Source organism: Alnus glutinosa, chromosome 5, assembly GCF_958979055.1.
Source record: "Alnus glutinosa chromosome 5, dhAlnGlut1.1, whole genome shotgun sequence".
In the NCBI taxonomy this organism is placed as follows: Eukaryota; Viridiplantae; Streptophyta; class Magnoliopsida; order Fagales; family Betulaceae; genus Alnus; species Alnus glutinosa.
Window position 1 is genome coordinate 12,667,493 of NC_084890.1, and position 21,935 is coordinate 12,689,427.

General features: G+C 40.1%; 1 protein-coding gene across 1 annotated transcript; it reads right to left on the minus strand.

Moving 5' to 3' along the window:
- Nucleotides 1–5,204: 5,204 nt before the first annotated feature.
- Nucleotides 5,205–19,964, minus strand: LOC133867988 (ras-related protein RABA1d). Its single transcript, XM_062304775.1, has 2 exons — nucleotides 19,530–19,964; nucleotides 5,205–5,927 (listed from the first exon to the last, which is right to left on the minus strand). The coding sequence occupies exons 1-2, from the start codon at nucleotides 19,748–19,750 to the stop codon at nucleotides 5,492–5,494; spliced, it is 657 nt and encodes a 218-aa protein (XP_062160759.1). The 5' UTR covers nucleotides 19,751–19,964; the 3' UTR covers nucleotides 5,205–5,491.
- Nucleotides 19,965–21,935: the final 1,971 nt, after the last annotated feature.

The window sequence follows — 21,935 nt, forward strand, 5'->3', positions numbered from 1 at the left end:
TAAATTAGCTGGAGGAACTCGTCCAACAATTTCTACCCAAGCCTGTTCGGACAAGTAAGTAAGTCGTCCGAACATGCATGTGTGGAGTCACGCATCTCAACTCTCGAGTAGTGCCACCTAGACATTAAAATGTCGCGTCCCGATGTGCATGAAGAAATGGACTCTCGGGAATATCTGTAAGCTAGCGGTCCGGACACTACAGTGGACAGGACCTATTGCCTTACCCGTTCGGACACAGAAATGGTCCGCCCGGACACCCAACTCAGAAATTCTAATTTTGACAACTTCTAAATGTTCTTTTTCCTCATTTTACTTAATTACTCATTTAACTAGTCTAATTTGTGCTTTTAACACCTAATTAATATTTTGGACTTTAAACTTAGTTCTAACTCCTTTTTCACTTCTCTAACGTTCTAGAGCCTTAAAAACACCTTATTTTCATCTCCTAACACTGTCTTGGGCTAAAAAAACACATTCTTTTACAAAATATCACAACTTTACATCCACCACTATGGTCTCCTTCAACCAACCCTTCTAAAGACCTATAGATCTACACATCATCAGGTCTAAGAGTGCTACATATCTCTACCCTTTGGAACGTGAAACTCATTCTAGAACACGTCATCTTCAAAACTCCGCTTTCCAAGTCTAAAGTCAAAAATTTTCTTAAGAAAAATCATTGCCTTTCTCATAAAACTCTAATACTCACACTCTTACAAAGATAAGAAACAACAACTTAAACACATAGTATAAACGAAATACAATAAAGGATATGGTAAGGGGTTACCTCTCTTGAAGACTTGAAGTTCAAGAACCCCAAAACTTCAAAAATCTCCCTCCTTTCTCTTCTTTTCTCTTCTCTCCTTGTGGAGGCTTTGGGCTAGCAAAAAGGGCATTTAGGGTTTGCTTTAGGGCACTTATAGGTTATTCCCCGTGTCTGCGCAAATTTGGCTTCATTTGATTAACATGCAGATTGTCACAGTTTAGATGGTATTTAAATTTTAAAATTGATGACCATTGGAATAAAGATTAAAGAAAGAATATATAAAAAACAAAGAATAATATTTAAATGGAGTAGAGAAAGATTTAGTCTGTTTGAGTTTCAATTTCAAAAAGAACAATTTAAAGATGGTGATTTGAAAACGTAATTTTTAAAAAATGCAATTAAGCGTTTGATAAAATCGTCGTTTGTATTTTAAAATCGCAGTTTAACCTTTAAAAGTGTACGTTTTTTAAAACGCACCCCTTACCCACAATTCGATAACGCATATTTTTCTACATTTTCAAATTGTATTTTTTCAAAAACACTCAAATAATACATTTTCTGGGTTTAAAATCACTTTTAGTCGCCAATTATTTAAATTTGAACATTATGTGGTGATCAGGTTATGTTGTCTTGGAGTATAAGAGAATCTCTTTGGAACCATAATTGTACTACGTACGTGATGGAATGTAGATGTACGAGGAACTATAACCTATGAATACTTTCAAGAGAATAGTATAAGTTGTAAGTTCAAACTTACTGACCTAGAACTTAAATGTTTTACATATTGTATTGTATATTGAATATGCTTAATTGTCATAATGAGCCCTGTTTGTTGAAATATGTTTATGGATGCACTATATGTTACAACTATAATTTACAATATTGTTCAAAGGAAAAATGAATTTCATGGAAAAAGATATTTAAATTGAAATGAGTTTGAAAGAAAATAATTTTAAAAGTATGAGGTTTGAAAAGTATGCTTTTGCAAAAGAGTTTGTAAAAGTATGATTTCGAAAAATAGAAATGTTTTGTTTCACAAAAGAGTTTTGTGAAAATGTTTCGAATTTCTGTATTCATTAATAAAAGGGAATTAAACTCTTATCCTCTTGCACCCAGTAATGAGTGGGAGTGAAACTCTTATCCTCATGTATCCATTGATAAAAGGGAGTCAAACTTTTATCTTCCTGTATCCGTTGATGAGAAAGTTAAACTCTCATCATCTACATCCAATAATGAGATAGAGTTAAACTCTTATTATTTTGAATCCTGTGATGAGGGGGAGTTAGATTATATTTAATTTCAGTAACTAAACAACAACGAAACAGTCCTTGTGGTTCGACACCCTCACATAGATCTATCCTGCAAAGATTCGTTCTATTGTGAGTTGTTATTTTATTATTGATACACTTAAGACCACATCAATACTGATACATCTAATCATGAAAACATTATAAATCATACATCATGTCATCCTTGCTTTACACACATCTGTTTTCCTTGTTTTTATTGCTGACGCCAATGGGACTTTCAGCCAATTAATCTTACATTTGAACTGATTGCTATGTGCCGTGGGACTCGAAGCCTCGGTCTTGTTTCTGATGTCGTGGGACTCTAACCCACTGGTCTTACACTTGCTCTACCAAGGGACCTTTAACCCTTAGTCTTATGTTCAATGTTCATGATTTCATTACATGCTCATACTTATCATGTTCATGTTATCATATACATATGCATCATATAACATCATATGCTTTTCAATCTATTTTCAAATACATCATGAAATCTTAAATCTCACCTCATTTGAAATCCTCTAAAAACACAATCTCGTTCACATTTTCATAAACATATTCCAAAGCTCATAAATTATCATCAAATCATTACTCAATATAATTGAAGGTATTGAAAGCAATCTCAAGCATATATCATCTCAAAATATCATTGGCTCAGAATTTAGATTAGCATTACGTTTCATTCATCATAAAACCTCACAAAATGTAGTATCTTTTCTCAGTGAGTTGAATACTCACATTGGCCGCTTGGTTTATAGATATGAAGGAATTCTCCACGCAAGCCACTCAATGTATCACTATACAATACATTGTAAAGACACAAAATGTAGTATCTAACTCTAAACCTCACCTAAGTTCTTGATTTTCTCAAGAGCCAACAACCCATAGACAATCTATTAACTAATAATGCTAACCTATAAGATAATCTTAAGGTTAGACACAAAATTTATCAATTTACAACACTTAGAAAAATCTAGGGTTTTGAGTCTTATCTTGGTTTCTCTCAAAACAAAACCCAACGATAAGAGATCGTTTAGAACACCTCTAAACATGAAATACCTAAAGAAATTTGAGAGGTTAAGCTCAACTCCCAACGATAAACCATAAATACAAGAAAAAGTTAGGATTTACCTCATTCTGATAAGTAAAAACAACGATTTTACGTCAAGGATCACGTTTCTGGTGTTGGATTCACGTTTGAAGGCTTAAAAATGATAGAATATAGGGTTTATGGGCAAACCCTAGGGGCAAGAGAGAGAGAGAGAGAGAGAGAGAGAGAATGAGATAAATGAGCTAGAGGAACTCATCCAACAATTTCTACCCAAACCTATTCGAACAAGTAACTAAGTCGTCCGGACACGCGTATGTGGAGTAACGCATCTCAACTCTCAAGTAGTGCTGCCTAGACACCAAAATGTCGCATCCAGACGCGTATGAAGAAATAGACTCTCTGGAAGATCTATAAGTTAGCTGTTCGGACATGGCAAAGGATAGGACCTTACTGCTTGACCCGTCCAAACGCTCAACTCAGAAATTCTAATTTTGACAACTTCTAAATGTTCTTTTTCCTTATTTTACCTAATTCCTCACTTAATTAGTCTAATTTGTACTTTTAACACCTAATTAATATTTGGGGTAATTACCTTTTTCCCCCATCAACTACCAGTCATTGTCAACATGCTCCCATGAACTGACACCTCGACCAAAAGAGAGCATCCAACTACCAACTTTACACACTTTGCCCCATTCCGTCAGTTTAATTCGTAAAAAGACATAAATGCCCTCAACTTTTTTAAACGTATTAATTTTAATATTTTTTTTATTAATTACTGTTGGAGGGCATTTTGGTCTTTAAACCAAAATTAACACCCAAAAATGGAATATTCCGTCCAAGTTAACGGAATTCCTTGACGGAAGGGGGCAAAGTGTGTAAAGTTGGTAGTTGGATGCTCTCTTTTGGTCAAGGTGTCAGTTCATGGGAGCATGTTGACAATGGCTGGTAGTTGATAGGGGAAAAGGTAATTACCCCTTAATATTTTGGACCTTGAACTTAGTTCTAGCTCATTTTCACTTCTCCAACGTTCTAGAGCCTTAAAAACACCTTATTTTCACCTCTTAACACTGTCTTGGGCTAAAAAAACACATTCTTTTACAAAATATCACAACTTTACATCTATCACTATGTTCTCCTTCAACCAACCCTTCTAAAGACCTATAGATCTACACATCATCAGATCTAAGAGCGCTACAGATTCTCTACCTTTTGGAATGTGAAACTCATTCTAGAGCACATCATCTTCAAAACTCCGCTCTGCAACCCTAAAGTCAAAATTTTTCTTAAGAAAAATCCTTGCTTTTCACATAAAACTCTAATACTCACACTCTTACAAAGATAAGAAACAACTTAAACACATAGTATAAACAAATACAACAAAGGATATGGTGAGGGGTTACCTCTCATGGAGATTTGAAGTCCAAGAACCCCAAGACTTCAAGAAATCTCCCTCCTTTCTCTTCTCTTCTCTCCCTATGTAGGCTTTGGGCTAGCAAAAATGGCATTTAGGGTTTGCTTTAGGGCATTTATAGGTCATTCCCCATGTCTGTGCAAATTTGGCTTCATTTGATTAACATGCAAATTGTTACCGTTTGGATGGTATTTAAATTTCAAAACTGATGATCATTGGAATAAAGATTAAAGAAAGAATATATAAAGAGTAAAGAATAATATTTAAATGGTCTAAAGAAAGATTTATGGTCCATTTGAGTTTCAATTTAAAAAAGAACAATTTAGAAATGGTGATTTGAAAACGCAATTAAGCGTCGTAGTTTGGATTTTAAAAATCGTAATTTAACCTTTAAAAGTGTACGTTTTTTAAAACCCATTCCTTTTAACGCATATTTTTTTACATTTTCAAATCGTAATTTTTCAAAAACACTCAAATAATATATTTTCTGGTTTTAAAATCACTTTAAGTCCCACATTATTTAAATTTTTATAAAGACGTAGTAATATTAACATAATGTACACAGTTAGATACTCCAACTCTAAATTCTAACCATAATATAAATATTATTCATTTCATTTGATATTGAAGAGATCCTTATTTTGGAGGGGAGAGGGGGTTCTATTATGAGACCAAATAAAGCAATTTTCATAATGGATCGGAAAAGACTATTTGGTGCGGATTTGAGCCCATCCAGGTCAGCACCGGATTGAAAGCAATGGATGTAATACCCAGTTCTTAAACAATTACTGCTAAAAATTTCGATCATCACCAAAAAAAAAAAAAAAAAAATTGACAGTAAAATGAAACAGATCTGGCCTATCTCCCTCCTACTGTAGGCATCTTCTGTTAAAAATTTTTACATAATCGTAGTGTACATGGAAACAAGATGCAGCAAAAACGAAGCAGCCACATCCCACAGATTGAAACCCCTAGGTGGAACAGCACCCAACTCTCTTCACAGCTGAAACATCTGTACTGACATCAATTTTCTCTCCTTTGGAAGGAACAGCTGAAGCAGCTGCATCATCTCCAGTCTCCATGGCCTTCTTGCTAACGATACGGTAGATCTGCGTAAGAACTTCGGCAAATGCGTTATCGACGTTGGTTGCTTCAAGAGCAGAAGTCTCCATGAAGAAGAGGGACTCCCTCTCAGCAAAGGATTTCCCATCCTCAGTTGAGACTGCCACAAGGTGACGAAGATCTGATTTATTGCCAATGAGCATCACCACAATGTTTGGATCGGTGTGATCCCTCAACTCCCTTAACCACCTTTCGACACTTTCAAAAGTGGAATGCCTTGTCACGTCGTACACAAGCAGTGCACCAACAGCCCCTCGGTAGTAAGCACTGGTTATGGCACGGTACCTAAAACTCAATAAACAAGGTCAGACAGTGGATAGGATATATAGGGCACACAAAAGGAAATATGCATAAAAACCTCAAAAGCTGATCACGAAAAAACAAATGAATATCCACAATTCCACATAACAATGCTGTAAACACCAATACAATCGTCATATACCTTCTTTTTTATAAGTAAGAAAATGAAGGCGTCCTAAATATATAGAGAGTATACAAAAGAACACAAAAACAGAGAGCAAAAAAGACGAGAGAAACAAGAAGAAAAAAAACCCATAAAGACCCAACCACAGCGGAAAACCCAAAACACCCCAACAAAAACTCAAAACCCTCTATGACATTACATCACAGCAACCCTCTTGCTTTTGCCCGAGTAGAACCAAGACTCCTAACATCATAACTGATATCGCACTCAAGGTTATGAAGTTCTCTATTCCCTTTAACTTTAGGAGTGGAGACGGGGACCTCAAGACGTTATCCCTCAACCATTTGAGCCGGGACATCCAAAAAAAACCCTTACGTTCCCCTTGAAGGAAATACCCACAGTTTGGAGGAAAACACAACGTCAAACACTGCCCCGGGAGAACCTACAACCTCATTGAAAACACCTCCCTTCTAAGATTCACTCACCTCAAGCAGCGGGGAAGAATGGCTGGGCGGAAGAAAGAACCCATGCCGACAAAAGCTGACCGAAGGCTCCCTAACTGCCACGAACTCCAAAGGTGGGGAAGGATGATAGCCCAGCAGAGAAGGAGAGGTGGTGATCGCTGCCAAAGACTCAGCTAACAAAAACTTGTTCAGCTGTCCATCCTTTCACTTCCAAGAACACCTCATCACTGACTTAGACTCCGAATGATAGATAGGCGCGCCAGACTCCGACATCACGGGAAGCGAGAAACGAAGTCGTTAACCCAACTCTTCTGCCCAGGAGGAAACACTAGTAAAAGCTAAACCACATCCTGCTTTCCAAGCCTGGGAAACTTTCGCCTAACCCGGAGCCATCGCAAGAGAAGCTTGTTGTGAAGAACACAAGACCCCTGAGAAGTCACGAACAAAAACTAGATTCAGGGAAAGCGAACCAAGGCCTTAGCTCAGCAACTCCAGAGAAGAGAGGGGAGGGACCAATGAAGAAGGTGCTGGACCCAATATAGCAGAGACCTCACCCAACTTGGACAGAGATTCAGCCAGACCAAAAGCACTATTGGTGAAATTTGGAGACACCGGAGAAGAGGACGCTAACTAGGATGAGAAACCAAACCCCATTGAAGCAAACCCGACCAGAGGCGGCTCAACAACCGCCGAAGAAGCCACTAGCCCACCAAACGACCGGTCAGGAGAACCCACCGCTTCCGACACTGGAGAAAAAGCCGCTGAAGGCGAGTAAAGGCCCTGACTCGAGAGATCAAAACCCACACCCGCTGAGAAAAAATAAGAACCAAAACCCGGAACAAGACCCGACTTATTGGCCTTCTTAACGCTGGCCTAAAGCCCCATTTCCCGAATCCAACCCATAACCGGGCCCCTCTAACCACAAAATAAACTCTCTTAAAAACCCGGCCCAAGCCCCTACTGCCTAAGAAGCGTTTCAGCCCAACAGGAAAAAACCTACCCAAATTACGTTTGGACCCGCAAACTCAATTCAACCAAACACCAGAGATCTCGAGAAGCTTCCTGAAAATCCCTTTCCCCTCTTACCCCTGAGATTCACCTGCACACACGACGTCACGCCTACCTCTACTAAAGCCACTGCTGCTGCTTCGAAACCTAAAATCTCTGATGTTGCTTCGATCCAAGGAGCCATTAGCGCGACGGTCAATCCCCCAAGGAACGATTGGGGACGTCTCCAATGTGGAACAATCCACTACCTGCCAGACCGTCGCCTACTCCAAACTCAGTGGAAGAAGCTTCTCCACCTCACACCGAGCCACCTCAGTCAACTGGACCAAAAGCCCACCACTAATGAAAGGGAAGGTAGGCTTCGAACGCACCACCTCCGCAAACGATAGAGAGCCCGCTGCCTTTCCCGGGCAATCACCCACCGAAGCACCACCAACAAACGAAGCCTTGACTGTGGCTTCAAGAAAAGTCAGGGCTTTACTCAGCTCCTCGGAAACACGGGTCTAGCCCCGCCCATCCCGGCCTTCAGGAAACATGGTCATCCCTCTCCGACAGCCCACGACGTAGACCGCCACCTCCAAAAACCGACCACATCTGTTCCCACCACTCCGAACAATGGTTACACCCAAGAAAGAAAGGCCAATCGACGATGTGAGAAATATCATGAAAGATCCCATAAATTCTGTTGCATTCTTGATGTCATCATATATCTAATTAGAATAATGCTAGAAACCACATTTTTATCCCACAACTATTTCACAATACTGACATGATAGTCTCAACCAATCATTGATTGAGACTGTCACATCAGCATTGTGAGATCAATGAAGGATAACAATGTGGTTTCTAGCATTTTTCATCTAATTAACTGGTAAAGTAACTCATCCAACATATCATCATCATTAATTAGAGCTTCCCCTATCCATCCTGATAACAATTGTAGGGATCAAATTTCCATGACACACTACCTAAAGTTACATTGTGAACTTCGATATAACCATATTCAATTCCATAAAGGATTTATTTCACCATGTTTCCATCCCAATCAATTCTTTTGCTAAATTGGAGAAGCTCTCTTAATGCATCAATTTGCTGGCACTGGCAGAAACATAAACTTCTTCAGTCTACAAAGTTCAGTAGGAAACGTTAGTGAATTAGATAGTGTTTGTGTCAGCTAACTAGGTTTTAAAAAATTGTGAGAGGTTTCACATGTGAAAACATAAGTTTCCAATAAGTATGCTAAAATGTGTGAAAGTCCTGAAATTATATAATTGTCAAGCATCACTCTGCCACTCTAATACAGAAACTGCATCACTCTGCCACTGGTCTCAACTCAGATAATTAATTATATGCACGGGATACACTTAACTATGTTTCACCACTAAATAGGCCTGATACCAACAAGCTACAAAAAAACTTAAATCCAGAAGCCACAAGAGATTGTTCAAAAAAATGCCAACTTAAGTCTGATTTGATGTCAAGGGCCCGGGTTTGTGATCGTGTGACTGGTTTGGCCAGTGGGGTAGCCGCAGGGTCTAATTCCCTGAGCTTACCTATGATGATCGGGGTAAATGATAAGAGGTATTCGAGGTACCTCTGCCTCCTAACAACTACTGGAGTTGTGTTGATAATTTTTCTGCATGCCTTTATTAATTCGAAACCCCATATAAATGGGTGAATTACAAATACAGCAGTAATTGCTTGATTTCCATTTTTTAGGGAAAGTATAATTCCCTTTATTTGCTTCCTACAAATCAGCTACTGATTGGGAAGTAAAATCCCTTATTCTTAGGCTACAACTGGGGAAACACATCCCTTTATTCTTAGGACTTTCCTACCAAAAGTCGTGCTCCTCAAGCACAGACTTTCCCCCACAACCTTCCATATTTGTCTCAGCCGCCACTGTGGTTAGCATCAGGGTTTGCTAGGGTTTTTTTACGCCTAACATAAGTGCGTAACACTCCTTCCCCCTTAAAATGACCCTTGTCCTCATGGGGAAAAGTAGGAAAACGAAGCTTGAAGTCCGAGAGGTGAAAGGTCCTTCCAGTGCACCAGTATTTCCTTATTTCCTCGCTGGAGTCTTTGGTCAAGGATGGCTTGGGGAGTCAACTGACTATCATCAGAAAGGAGGGGAAGATCATCATGGATTTGGAATGCCAACTCCTACCCATTTCTTGAGAACTGAAACATGAAAGACATCATGAATTTTCGCCTTGGGGGGTAGAGCCAATTGGTATGCCACTGGACCGATTTTCTTGACAATTCGGTAGGGGCCATAGAACTTGGGAGCTAGTTTCTGGTTGTGTCGCTTCTGGATAGATTGCTGCCAGCACCCTTGGAGCTTCAAGTAAACCCATTCACCCTCAGAAAATGACTGTTCCACATGGCCTTTATCATACACTTGCTTCATTCGGTTTTGAGCATCGAATAAATGCTGCCGCACCTCTTGCAGAATTTCGTCTCTGGCCCTCAAGGTATCTTCAACTACAGCTGACTTTGTGGTTCCTGGGACGTAAGGCAACAGAGAGGGTGGAGGACGACCGTACACAATCTAGAATGGAGTTCACTTGGTGGCTGAGTGGTACCCACTACCCAGTGTTGTACCAATATTCCACCAAAGGCAGCCACTTAGCCCATTGTTTGGGTGAGGAGCTGGTGAAGCACCACAAGTACATCTCAATGGTGCGGTTTACCACTTCCGTTTGGCCGTCTGTTTGGGGATGATAGGCGGAGCTGAAGTTGAACTTAGTCCCGTGGAGGCGGAAGAGCTCCCGCCAAAAAATTCCAGTAAAGACGGATCCCTATCGCACACAATCGAAGATGGAATTCCATGCAATTTGAAAATTACCTCAAAGAAGGTTTGTGCCAACTGTGCCGCCGTGTAAGGGTGCTTGAGGGGTGTAAAGTGCCCATATTTTGAGAGGCGATCCACAACCACAAAGATGGTGGTTCGACCATAGGAAGGGGGCAACCCATTGATAAAATCCATGGATATGTCTGACCAAACGTGCTCGGGAATGGGCAGGGGCTGCAACAATCCAGCGGGTTTGGTATTGACAACCTTGTGGCGTTGGCAAGTATCGCAATTTTTTATGAAATTGCGAAGTTGTTGCTTCATTTGAGACCAATAAAAAACTGACCTGATACGTTGGAGGCCCTTGTGATACCCCTCGTGAGTGCTGTTGTGAAATTCTGCGATGATGGCTGCTGCAATGGGGGATGCGGACTTAAGGTAAATCCGATTTTTGAAGTAAATGAGTCATGCCCGTACCTGCCACGGGCCCTTGATGTTTTGCTGCTGGATTTTCTCCGACAATTTTATAAGATCAAGTTCGCGCTGGACTTCTTGCTGGATGGGTTCGATCCAACTAGGGACCGGTGAGGACAAGGCCAAGAGAGCCCCTTCTTGCTGTCGAGAGAGAGCATCAGCCGCCCGGTTGTCACGGCCCTTCTTGTATTCTATGACGAAGTCGTACCCCATGAGTTTGATAAGCCACCTCTGGTGCGCCTCTGTAGCTATTGTTTGGTCCCATAAGAACTTCAAGCTACGGTGGTCATTTCGCACTACAAACCTGTGGCCAAGAGATATGGACGCCATTTTTGGACAGCGGTGACCAACGAGAGCATTTCCTTTTCATAGGTGGAAAGGGCCAGGTTACGCCCATGGAGGGCTTGGCTGAAGTATGCAATGGGACGTCAGCCTTGCATCAAAACAGCCCAATGCCGAAGCCAGATGCGTCACACTCGATTATGAACTGTTGGGAAAAATCTGGTAGGGCTAATACCGGAGCTTTGGTCATTGCTTCCTTAAGCAGCGAGAAAGACTCTTCAGCCTCTTCATTCCACCCAAACGCATCATTTTTTAGGAGTTGCGTCAAGGGCCCCTAGCGATAATGCCGTAGTGCTGGATAAATTTTCGGTAGTAGTCGGTGAGGCCGAGGAAACCCCGAAGTGCCTTGAGGTTCTGAGGTTTCGGCCATACCAACATGGCCTAGACTTTTTCCGGATCCACTGCAACCCCGTTCTTATCAATAATATGGCCCAAATACTTCACCCTTTGTTTGCCTGAAGCTGCACTTATCCTTCCGAACATGCAAGTGGTTAACCTTCAGGATCTCCAAAACCTCATTGAGGTGCTGTAAGTGTTCATCCCAAGATCGACTATAAATTAGTATGTCATCAAAAAAAAACAAGAACGAACTTACGTAAAATTCTGCCGAAGATGTCGTTCATCAAGGTTGGAAAGTCGATGGGGGCATTCGTGAGACCAAATGGCATGACCAAAAATTCGAAATGACCATGATGCGTTTCCCCAGTTGTAGCCTAAGAATAAGGGATTTTACTTCCCAATCAGTAGCTGATTTGTAGGAAGCAAATAAAGGGAATTATACTTTCCTACCAAAAGTCGTGCTCCTTAAGCACAGACTTTTCCCCCCCAACCTTCCATATTTGTCTCAGCCGCCACTGTGGTTAGCATCAGGGTTTGCTAGGGTTTTTTTACGCCTAACATAAGTGCGTAACATTTGAAGAATAGTAGAACTAGCTGTTCATATAGCTATACATGATAGTAGATTAAGTAAATCAAGAACCAAATCTAAACAATCCTCACTGACTAGATATCCAACCAGCCCCTGTCAGTGAATGAATTTGTGTTGATTCAGATCAAAATGACAGTTAAATGAAAGCCACACAAATAGTACGTAAAATGCTTTGCTCACTAAAGTTGTTTGTGAATAAAGTGCGTGTAGTGAGCTTTGCAATGAAAGACTAGCAGTGACAATGGAGTTAAATGTGGTGGTGGTGGTATTGCTGGTATAATTTTGCTTGAACTCTAGCTTTTTCTTTTTTATAAGTAATAAACCAATCTAATTGAAAGCGTAAGGCGCCCCTTAGTACATTGAGAGTATAAAAAGGAAATACCTAAGTAGAAAAAGAAAAACGATCAAGAAAGACATCAAAGCTAAAAGAAAAAAGGGTACACAAAGGCCGTAGTCCAAAGGTACAACGTATGGTAGAAAGAGGATAAAATATCCTCTAAGGACAGTTCCAAATCCTCAGAGCTTCTATTGTTCCTTTCTCTCCAAAGGCACCAAAAGAGACAAATAGGCGTCATTTTCCACACCGCAACACTCTTCGGCCTTCCAGAGGACCACCAACAAGCAAACAAGTCGATAACCCGTTTAGGCATAACCTAGGACAACCCGAAACGACTGAAGAGAGAACTCCACAAAACAAAAGCCATGTCGCAGTAAAGAAGTAGATGATCCACAAACTCACCAGTCTTCTTACACATGTAGCATCTAGGGTAAGATTCTTGCTGAGAGTCACTGACCACGCAAAAAAAAGCCGCCCTTGAAGGGCCCCGAGTGCTCCACACACTTTTCCAGGGGAAGCAACTACCTTAAGTACAGGCTAAGGAGCAAAAGGACTTGACCTTGAACAAACCTTTTTTTGAAGAGACCCACCACAACTTATCTGCTCCGTCTCTACCCACTCTAACTGAATGCAGCGCCTTGAGAAAAGAAGCAAAAGCATCCACCTCCTAATCATGTGCCTTCCTAGAAAAGCTCATGTTCCACTGGTTGGCACCACCCAAAAACTCTAAGTTGTCCGCAACAGAGGCGTCCTGCGCTCGAGCAATACCAAAAAGGGTTGGAAAAGCTACCTTGAGGGTCGTGTCTCCATGCCACAAATCATGCCAAAAGCTGATCCTGGAGCCATCCCCCACAACAAATCTAGAAAAGCTAGGGAAGGAATCCCAACCTTTTCTGATGAACTTTCACACCCCCACCCCAAAGGCTCCTACCAGCTCAGAAGAACACCACCCACCCCCAAGAACTACCGTATTTGGAGTCCACCACAACTCTCCACCACGCATATCTTTCAGTCCCATACCATCACAACCATTTACCTAGGAGAGCGTGGTTAAACATTCACAAATTTCTTATCCCCAACCCACTCTCAAAGATCAGAGAACAAGCCTTGGCCCAATTAACCAGATGATATTTGAATTCTTCGCCTATCCCTCCCCATAAAAAGTCTCATTAAAACTTCTCAATACGATTGGCCACAGAAGCAGGAATGGGAAAGAGAGACAAGTACGTAAGCAGATTGGAAATAGTGCTTTTAATAAGGGTGACCCTACCGCCTTTTGACAAATACATCATTTTTCAGCTAGCCAACCGACACTCCATCTTTTCCACAATGCCATTGCCATCCCAAATAAACTTGGCCTTGTAAGAAGCCCGTAGGGGCATACCAAGATACATCAGGGGTAGAGAAGAAGTCCCACAACCCAAGATGTTGGCCAACTCGACCGCATCATCCACATTTCTCACAGGAACCAAAACAGATTTGGTCAGATTAATTTTAAGCTAGAAACAGCTTCAAAACAAAGATCCTACAAATTTGGCCAGATTAATTTTTTAGCTTACTTAAAATCACTATAATGATCCTAAAATATCCACCAAGACAGAAAATACATTTTAAATCATGGGTACTATTAAAAATGAAGTTTGAGTTGCCTCCAATAATCTTTCATGTAATAGAATACATTTCCTCGTTTTATCAGGTCAAAAATTTAAGCTACAGCAGTACAGTTTTAACTATTTTCTATTCCTTTTTAAGGGATTCACAAGAATTGGTAAGAAATGCATAGATAAGTACTTATCTACAAGTTGATATGGACAACGACAAGTTTCATACTACCAATATTTATCATAATCGCTGCCAATAGTGTTATACTAGACGAAAGGCAAAAATAACAATGTTATCCATGATAGCATTCTGTTGAAACAGAATATATAAGAACACCAATATTTCATTTAGCTCAATCTTTCTTTCCAATGGTGCCTATATGCAAAAGAATTTGTTAACTGTCTAACCATTTATCCAAAAGCTCTAAGACTGTTGGATACTGATCTGGTTAAAGCCTTAAGATCATAACACTACACGCTTCCAAATCTGACGTCAATAGCGGCCCACTCCATTGGCACTACCCAATGGTAACCCTTTCTCTTTTATACTAATACATGATACCAAGACATCTTAATCTAGCTTATAGGTCACATCCTCCGTGACTCAAACCCGTGACATGGTGCCTGCTTTGATACCAATTGTTAAGGACCTAATCATTGATCCAAAAGCCTTAGGACTATTAGATACTGATTCGGTTAAACCCTTAACCCTTACGATCGTAACATAACCCTTCATATTTGCTCACATAATGGAGGTACATAATACTAATTCTAATAATTTTAACCAACTTATGGAATTTCGGAGGGTTTTAAAGTACAAGGATTCGAAGGGAGAGGGGTCTAAGAAAGCGGGTTTGGGTGCGGGTCATGGTGTAACGAGTTTCTCCACCTGAGTTAATGGTATGCCGGAGGCTGCCCTGGTCTCGACAATCTCCTCTGGTGCTTTCCTGCTCCGACGAGGTCGAAGCTATTAGATGACGCCGGAGGTAAATTTTTATACACCAAGGCCAGTGTTCTCATTGGTAGTAGCCTAGATTGCGTGGGCAGAATGGTGTCTCCCCCAAAAAATGGTCGATGATGGCTTCAGTATCTTTTCAGGATCCTTTTTCGGCTAGGTCAGATGTTGCCGATGGCACTCCCCAGCTCATGCAGCCTTCATCGGAGGTTGTTCTCATACCAATGACCGCAAGTATTGATACTCAATTGGATGGGTATTTTCCGGTGAGGCTAGAAGATGCCTTTGGTTCTTTGTTGCCTCAATCTTCGCCAGTTGCTCTAGGCTTGGCTTGCCCCTCACCCTTTGCAGATGATCTTACTCAGGATATCATGGGCCCGCCAGTAGCTTTGGCTTCCTCTACTTCATCGGCAGATTCGGACTAGAATTGGCTAAGCCACTAAAGTGTTAAAATTGCACGTCCAAGTTTTATATTGGCTTGGAAGCTGGATGTTATTCTTCTTGAGGGTGAGTGGTTGTCGATGATCAATGCCTCGCCTGCTTCGCCTTTGGCCTTCGACCTTAGCCTGCCGTAAGGTAATGATATTGTTGGGTCATCTGGGCTTTGTTTGCCGGGTATGACTTTTGTCTTCCCTCTCCACTCTATGAGGGGTGTTTTTAATTGGCCGCCCCTCTCTCAACACTCGCTAATGCCAGTGGCTATTCCCCCTCTAACCATTTTAGAGGTAGGTGAATCTTCAAAGGAGGGTGATCTGGATGCGGTGGGTCTTAGAGAGAATGGAGAGGTGGGGGATGTCGGCTATTCCGAGGTTGTGCAAAGTGCGATGGAGATATATCCCTTTTTGGGAATCTCCTGTGGGGGTAATGAGAAAAGGCTTCGGGATCTCTTGACAGTCCTTGACAAGGGAAAAAGTCATGAGGTTGTGGCTTCTATTTCTAAGTCAAAAGGGAGTAGGGAGCTTAAAATTTGGAGTGCTCTATTCTTTGATACAAGAGGTGACGGTTCTAGCCAGGGTAAAGGCAAGAGGGTTCACTCAATGTCATGTTGAAGCCCAGGGCTCTTATGCGGGTTTAGGGTTTCCTCTGTGGGTGGTTTGTTGTAGTCCCAATCCTTTGGATATCCGCGGGTGGCTTGTTTTATGTTTTTTCTGTTTTCTGTTCTTTTTTCTTTTTGGTGTTCCTTTTCTATACTTCATGTGTACTTAAAGACACCTTACGCTTTTTAATGAGATTTCCTTGATTACCTATAACATTAAAAAAAAAAAAAAAAAAAAAAGAAAAAAAAAAAAGAAAGAACACTTATGGAATTTCGATAGAGAAATTAATAAGACCTGCCTTGGATTATCATCCATTGATCACCACTTCTCCATATATGTGCCACCACTACACAAGTACAACCCTAGTGAAGTGATTGTTGCCATCACCACCACTCTGTAAATAAAACCAAATACATATTACAAGCACGATGACACCACCTTTACCCTTATACAATCCTACTATTGGATGTTATTACCACTAAAAAAACCGCCACAAGCTCGTTACCAATGTGTGAATGTGTTTCACACATTCATTACATGTGCACTTCCCACTGGTGACTTATTTAAGAAGATATCACACACAACACTGAAGTTGCATTGCAGTGCATCTCACACAAACATGCTAGACACAAAATAATACCTGAGGGCAGGGTAAAACTCACATAACACTAAATCAGATAGCTTAGTAGAATAGAGAGAGAGAGAGAGAGAGAGAGAGAGAGAGATCAAACAAAGCAGCTATCTTTAAAAATGCCATGTTCACAAGAGGTAAAACTTAAAATTCAAAAATTAATGCGACATAAATAAATATTTATATAAAAGAAAGGGAAAAATGTAAATCAGTCCATGTGGTTCACTAATTTGCAATAAAGCTCCCTATGATTTAAAAAGTGACTTACTACCTTGTTGACTTGCCGTTTAAAATCTTGACGGAAACTATAAGTATGCCACGTCATCCCCAATTAGAATTTGACACGTCTCCTCTAATAAAAAATATAAAAAAGAAAAAGAAAACATGGCCTTTTATTTTTTGCGGGGGCTGTGATATTTGAACGGTCTTTTATTTTTATTTTTATTTTTTTTCTATATTTTTTTATTAAAAGAGACGTGTCAAATTCTGATTGGGGATGAGGTGGCATACTAACGGTTTCCGTCAGGATTTTAAATGGCAAATCAACATAGATAATTATTTGTCATTTATATTTACCATGGGAAGTTCAAGTCACTTTTTAAGCCCTATGAAGCTTTTTGCAATTCAATACAACCACATGGACAAATTCTGCATTTTTCTCCAAAAGAAATGACAGGGAATAAAAAAAATAAATGCTTCAAAACGATACAATTAATCTGTCAAGTACATTTCCAACACTAGGAGAGGGTTAATACATGGGAGATTCAACTTTCCACTGAAAAAGAAAATAATATGCATTCATTCCTGTATCCCTAGTCAAAATTCAAGGACCACGAAGCAGTGATGCATGCAAAGGTGATAAGAGATTAAAAGTATTAATACATTTCAAGAAGATCACACATGGTTTGATAAAGTGAACGAGAGTAAAAACAAGGAATTAGTCCAAACTAATGGACATGAGGCAACTGGACTATAAAAATCATCAACCATAAGAGGCTGCAGACACACATGTTTGTGCGTGTGTGCCTCTAGCAAGAGAGAGAGAGAGAGAGAGAGAGGACCAAAAAAATCAGTGCCAAATTGATATAGAGCAGTGATTCAAGAGTATACGCCATTGATACATGTTGACAAAAATCAATGGGTGTGTTTGGTAAATGGTTGTGTTGTGGAATTTTTGTTTGAATAGTAATAAGAAATGATTGATGTGATATAAAGTATAAAAAAGTTTGGAATTGTTTTATAAAAAGGTGAAAAAGTCTTACGTAGACTTTCTTAATTTATTAGCTGTTCCTCCCGTTTAGGGGCTCTCTTGTATACTTCCCGTGTATTAGGGTTGCGCCCCTTCTGCGCTTTTTATTGAATTTTAAATTACTTATCAAAAAAAAAAAAAAAAAAAAGGTGAAAAAGTTTTGTTTTGTAGTGAGTTTTTTTATTTGAATAATAATAAAAAATTATTTACGTAATATAAAAAGTGAAGAAAATTTAGAATGTTTTAGATTTGACTTTTTTGGGAGAAGTGAAAAAAAAAATAGAGAGGGAGATGAGAGTGTTGCCAAACACACTCAATTGAAATGCATGAACATTTTTAAGATTCTACAAGCGTAGACATGGTCTCTTATTTTATATAAATAGCAAATCAGGGTCGTGTCTACAAAACAAGTATTCATAAGATGATGTCTTTATGATGATTATTAACTACCACCCACCAGATTTAGGGTTGATATGGCTAGAAGAAAACAGAGAAGTTCATAATAAATTACAGGTAACATCAATAGAGACAAGATGAGTAAAGTCAACGTACACTACTAACCATGTAGAACACAAGGTAAATTGAACAAAACAAACAGGCAAGAAAACAAAAACAAAAAAGATTGTGAAGCAAGAGAAAAGATATTATAATACTGTATGCTTTTTTCTGCATGACTAGCTACCTCAATAGATTATAGACTACATATCGAAGTTGTTTGGTATGTAAGTGAGAAATGGAATATTTATTTGAATAGTAGTAAGAAGTGATTGATGTGATATAAAATTTAAGAATATTTTATAGAAAAGTGAAAATGTTTTGTTTTATAGTGTGTTTTTTTATTTGAATAATAATAAAAAATTATTGATGTGATGTAAAAAGTGTAAAAAAAGTTAGAATATTTTTTATTTGATTTTTTTTGGAGGAGTGAAATGGGAATTGGAAATTTTAGAATGGGTTACCAAACAGCTCCATTCATTTATGACATAAAAACATCCTGAACAATGAAGAGTCCAATAATTTCAAAAAGGGTAGCCTTATTTTTTCTGCATAAAAAAATTTTAAAAAAAAAAAATTAAAGATTAAAAAAAATTAAAAAATTAAAAAAAAAATCCCCGTAAAATAGGAAGCAAAGTCACGCCAACCCAGTACAAGCTCGAACATTTCACTTCATTTCTAACTCATTGTCAGGTTTCTGATATACATAAATTACACATAAAAAAGGGGCGCAGAATATGAGGATCCATTGCACACGATAAATCTAAGTTTGATCCGCCATGCTGCGTGACTATTAGGAAAACAAAACCAATCTGCTTGTCAAATACCCAACATTAAATCCCCACCAAAGAACTACTTAAAAAAGTTATTCAATTATTCGAACCCTCTGAGATCCAATAAAAGCAAACCCGTCTATGTATCCCAAAATTAACGCACCATACCTCAGCTATAAAGAATGAAACTAAATCCTTTACTCAACTCAACCAACCTTGATATAATAATTTTCAGTTTGGCATGAGATTTTCCTTTCTTTTACCTCAGTTTTCTCGGCCAGCAAAAACAAACAAACAAACAAACAAAAACTCCAAAAAATAAGAAAGACCCAGATCATAAAAACCAGTATCTCAGACAAAGATAGATACCCACACCTTTCTTGGCCAGCGGTGTCCCAAATCTGGGCCTTGATAACCTTGCCATCCACGTTCAAGCTCCGAGTGGCGAACTCCACCCCGATGGTGGACTTGGATTCCAGGCTGAACTCGTTGCGAGTGAACCTGGAGAGCAAGTTGGACTTGCCCACACCGGAGTCCCCGATCAGCACCACCTTGAAGAGGTAGTCATAGTCGTCCTCAGCTCTGTACCCAGCCATTCCTGATTCGTCCAATCCAAACAACACACTACTTTCGCTTCAGACAAGCAGAGAGAGATCTGTGTGTTTCGGATCTCTCTCTCTCTCTACTTTCTCTCTCTAAAAATCTTGTTGCGTGTCCCTTCTTTTTTACCTTTTTTTTTAATTTTTATTTTAATTTGTTTTTGTGGGTTCGAAATGTGAACGACCGCTGTCTGCTGGGCTGGACTCCGAAGGAAAGAGAGGGATGGATGTCTCTTTTTGGAAGTGGAGCTCATACTGCTGCATTCTGCTTTCGGTTCGAGGAATAACTGCAATGACATTGATGTCCCTATGTACCGAAACTCGGCATGAATCAGATTTTGGTACTTTTAATTACGATACTTTTGTCCTTTTTTGTAAATGCAGTAATTAGTTTCGCAGACTTTTTTTTTTTTTTTTTTTAAGCTCGTTTCGCAGGTTTTTGGATGGCCATTTGGAGTAGAAGCTGATTATGGGGAAAACAAGTTATTTTTCCACCTCCCTCTCTCTCTCTCTCTCTCTCTGAAAAACTCCCGCACAGAGAGCTCCCTGTTGTTGAACCGTTCCGCCGGGGAGGGAGGCCTCGCCTCCCTCCTCCCGGCTGTTTTGTTCCTCTCAGTCTTAGGACTGTAGAGTTTTGTTCCCCCCGGCTGTACCGGTGGTGATTGTTTTGCCCCTAGCTCTGTTGGCTATGGTGGCTGTGTTTGTTCTAGTTGTTCTTGTTTTCTTTCTGTTTCTGGGCAGGATGACCTTTCTTAAGCAGTCAACGGTGGAGTGAGGCCGGTTTTGGTGTTGTCAACGGCATGTTTTCTGGTCGGACTTTCCTGGTTTTTCTCTTATTTTCGAAGCCAGATCTACGCATGTCCGTTGACTCCTGGTGGACACGCGCTACCCAGCCGTCGTCCCTGCCGTGTTCCGCCCTGGGTGCTGGAAGCTGCGGTCGTGCAGGTCCTCGGAGATCGGCGCGTGGCCCTCACGCGCCAGGACGTCTCTGTTTATTATCCGCGCGTGCAGGCCACGCTCCGCACTTTCTGGCCGTGCTTGGCGGCGTCTGGGGTCTCCGGCGTCGGATCTTCGGCCGAGTGCGTCCGGATGCGGCGCATGTCCCACACGCGCCGTCACTCCGGCGAATCAGCCCCCTTATCCACTGCCGGCAACTTATTTAGGGTTTTCTGCCTTTGTGTTGTATTTTCCTTTGTTTCTATGTACAGTTTGCCTTTGTGTAAATCAAGTTTTACTAGAATTTTTTTTAGTTAGGGGATTTATTGTAATTCTAGTGAAATTTGTGATTCTGCTAGGCAGCTGTTTTTAAACCAGATCCTTCTGGCTTAGAGTGTGAGGGGTATGTTCCTCATTTCTCACCATGTATGCCCTTTGGGCTTTGATCTATGAGTAGCACATGCTATTCCGTTCAAAAAAAAAAAAAGCTGATTATGGGAAGCCACAAAACAGGAAAGATATAGTACGATTGGATTTTTTATTTTAAAAAGTATGATTTAAAAAATAATTTTTAAAAATGTAGTTAAGCGTTTAGAAAAATTATAGATTGATTTTTAAAATCGTTGGTTAGCCTTTAAAATTATACGTTTAAAAAAAAAAAAATCTCATTTACTGCAATTTGAAAAAATAGTTTTCAGAGTTTTCAAATCGTAACTTTTTAAAAACGCAATTTCCAAACGATTCATTTTCTGCAATTTATGCCCCGTTTGTTTCGGCGTAAAATGATTTCTGAAAAATGGTTTCGGTATTTTCCGGTGTTTGGTAGGGGCGAAAATAATGGTCAACCGGAAAATGATTTCCGTTTGACCAAAAATGCTTAATAAATTTTGAAAAATGATTTACGCTTTTTAAAAGCGTAAATCATTTTCCGTAAATGGTAAATGCAGTCGATTCTTTTTTAAACAACGCAGTCGACCTTTACGTTCAAGCAGTTGACTATTGCCGAATTTCGACAAGTTAGATTCCGACTCCGGTCAGTGCCGGAATTCGACAACTTAAGCCGGAATCCGGGGATGTCCGGCAGATGTCGCCAGATTCTGGGGATATCATGCCGGATTCTGGCCAAACTGGTCGGATCTCCGGCCGTCTGGCCGGGATAGAGGCCGGATCCGGCCAGAACGCTGGATCACCGGCTAGAACGGCCGGACCCCCGGCCGGAATTTGTATATGCCAAATTTTAAAAAAT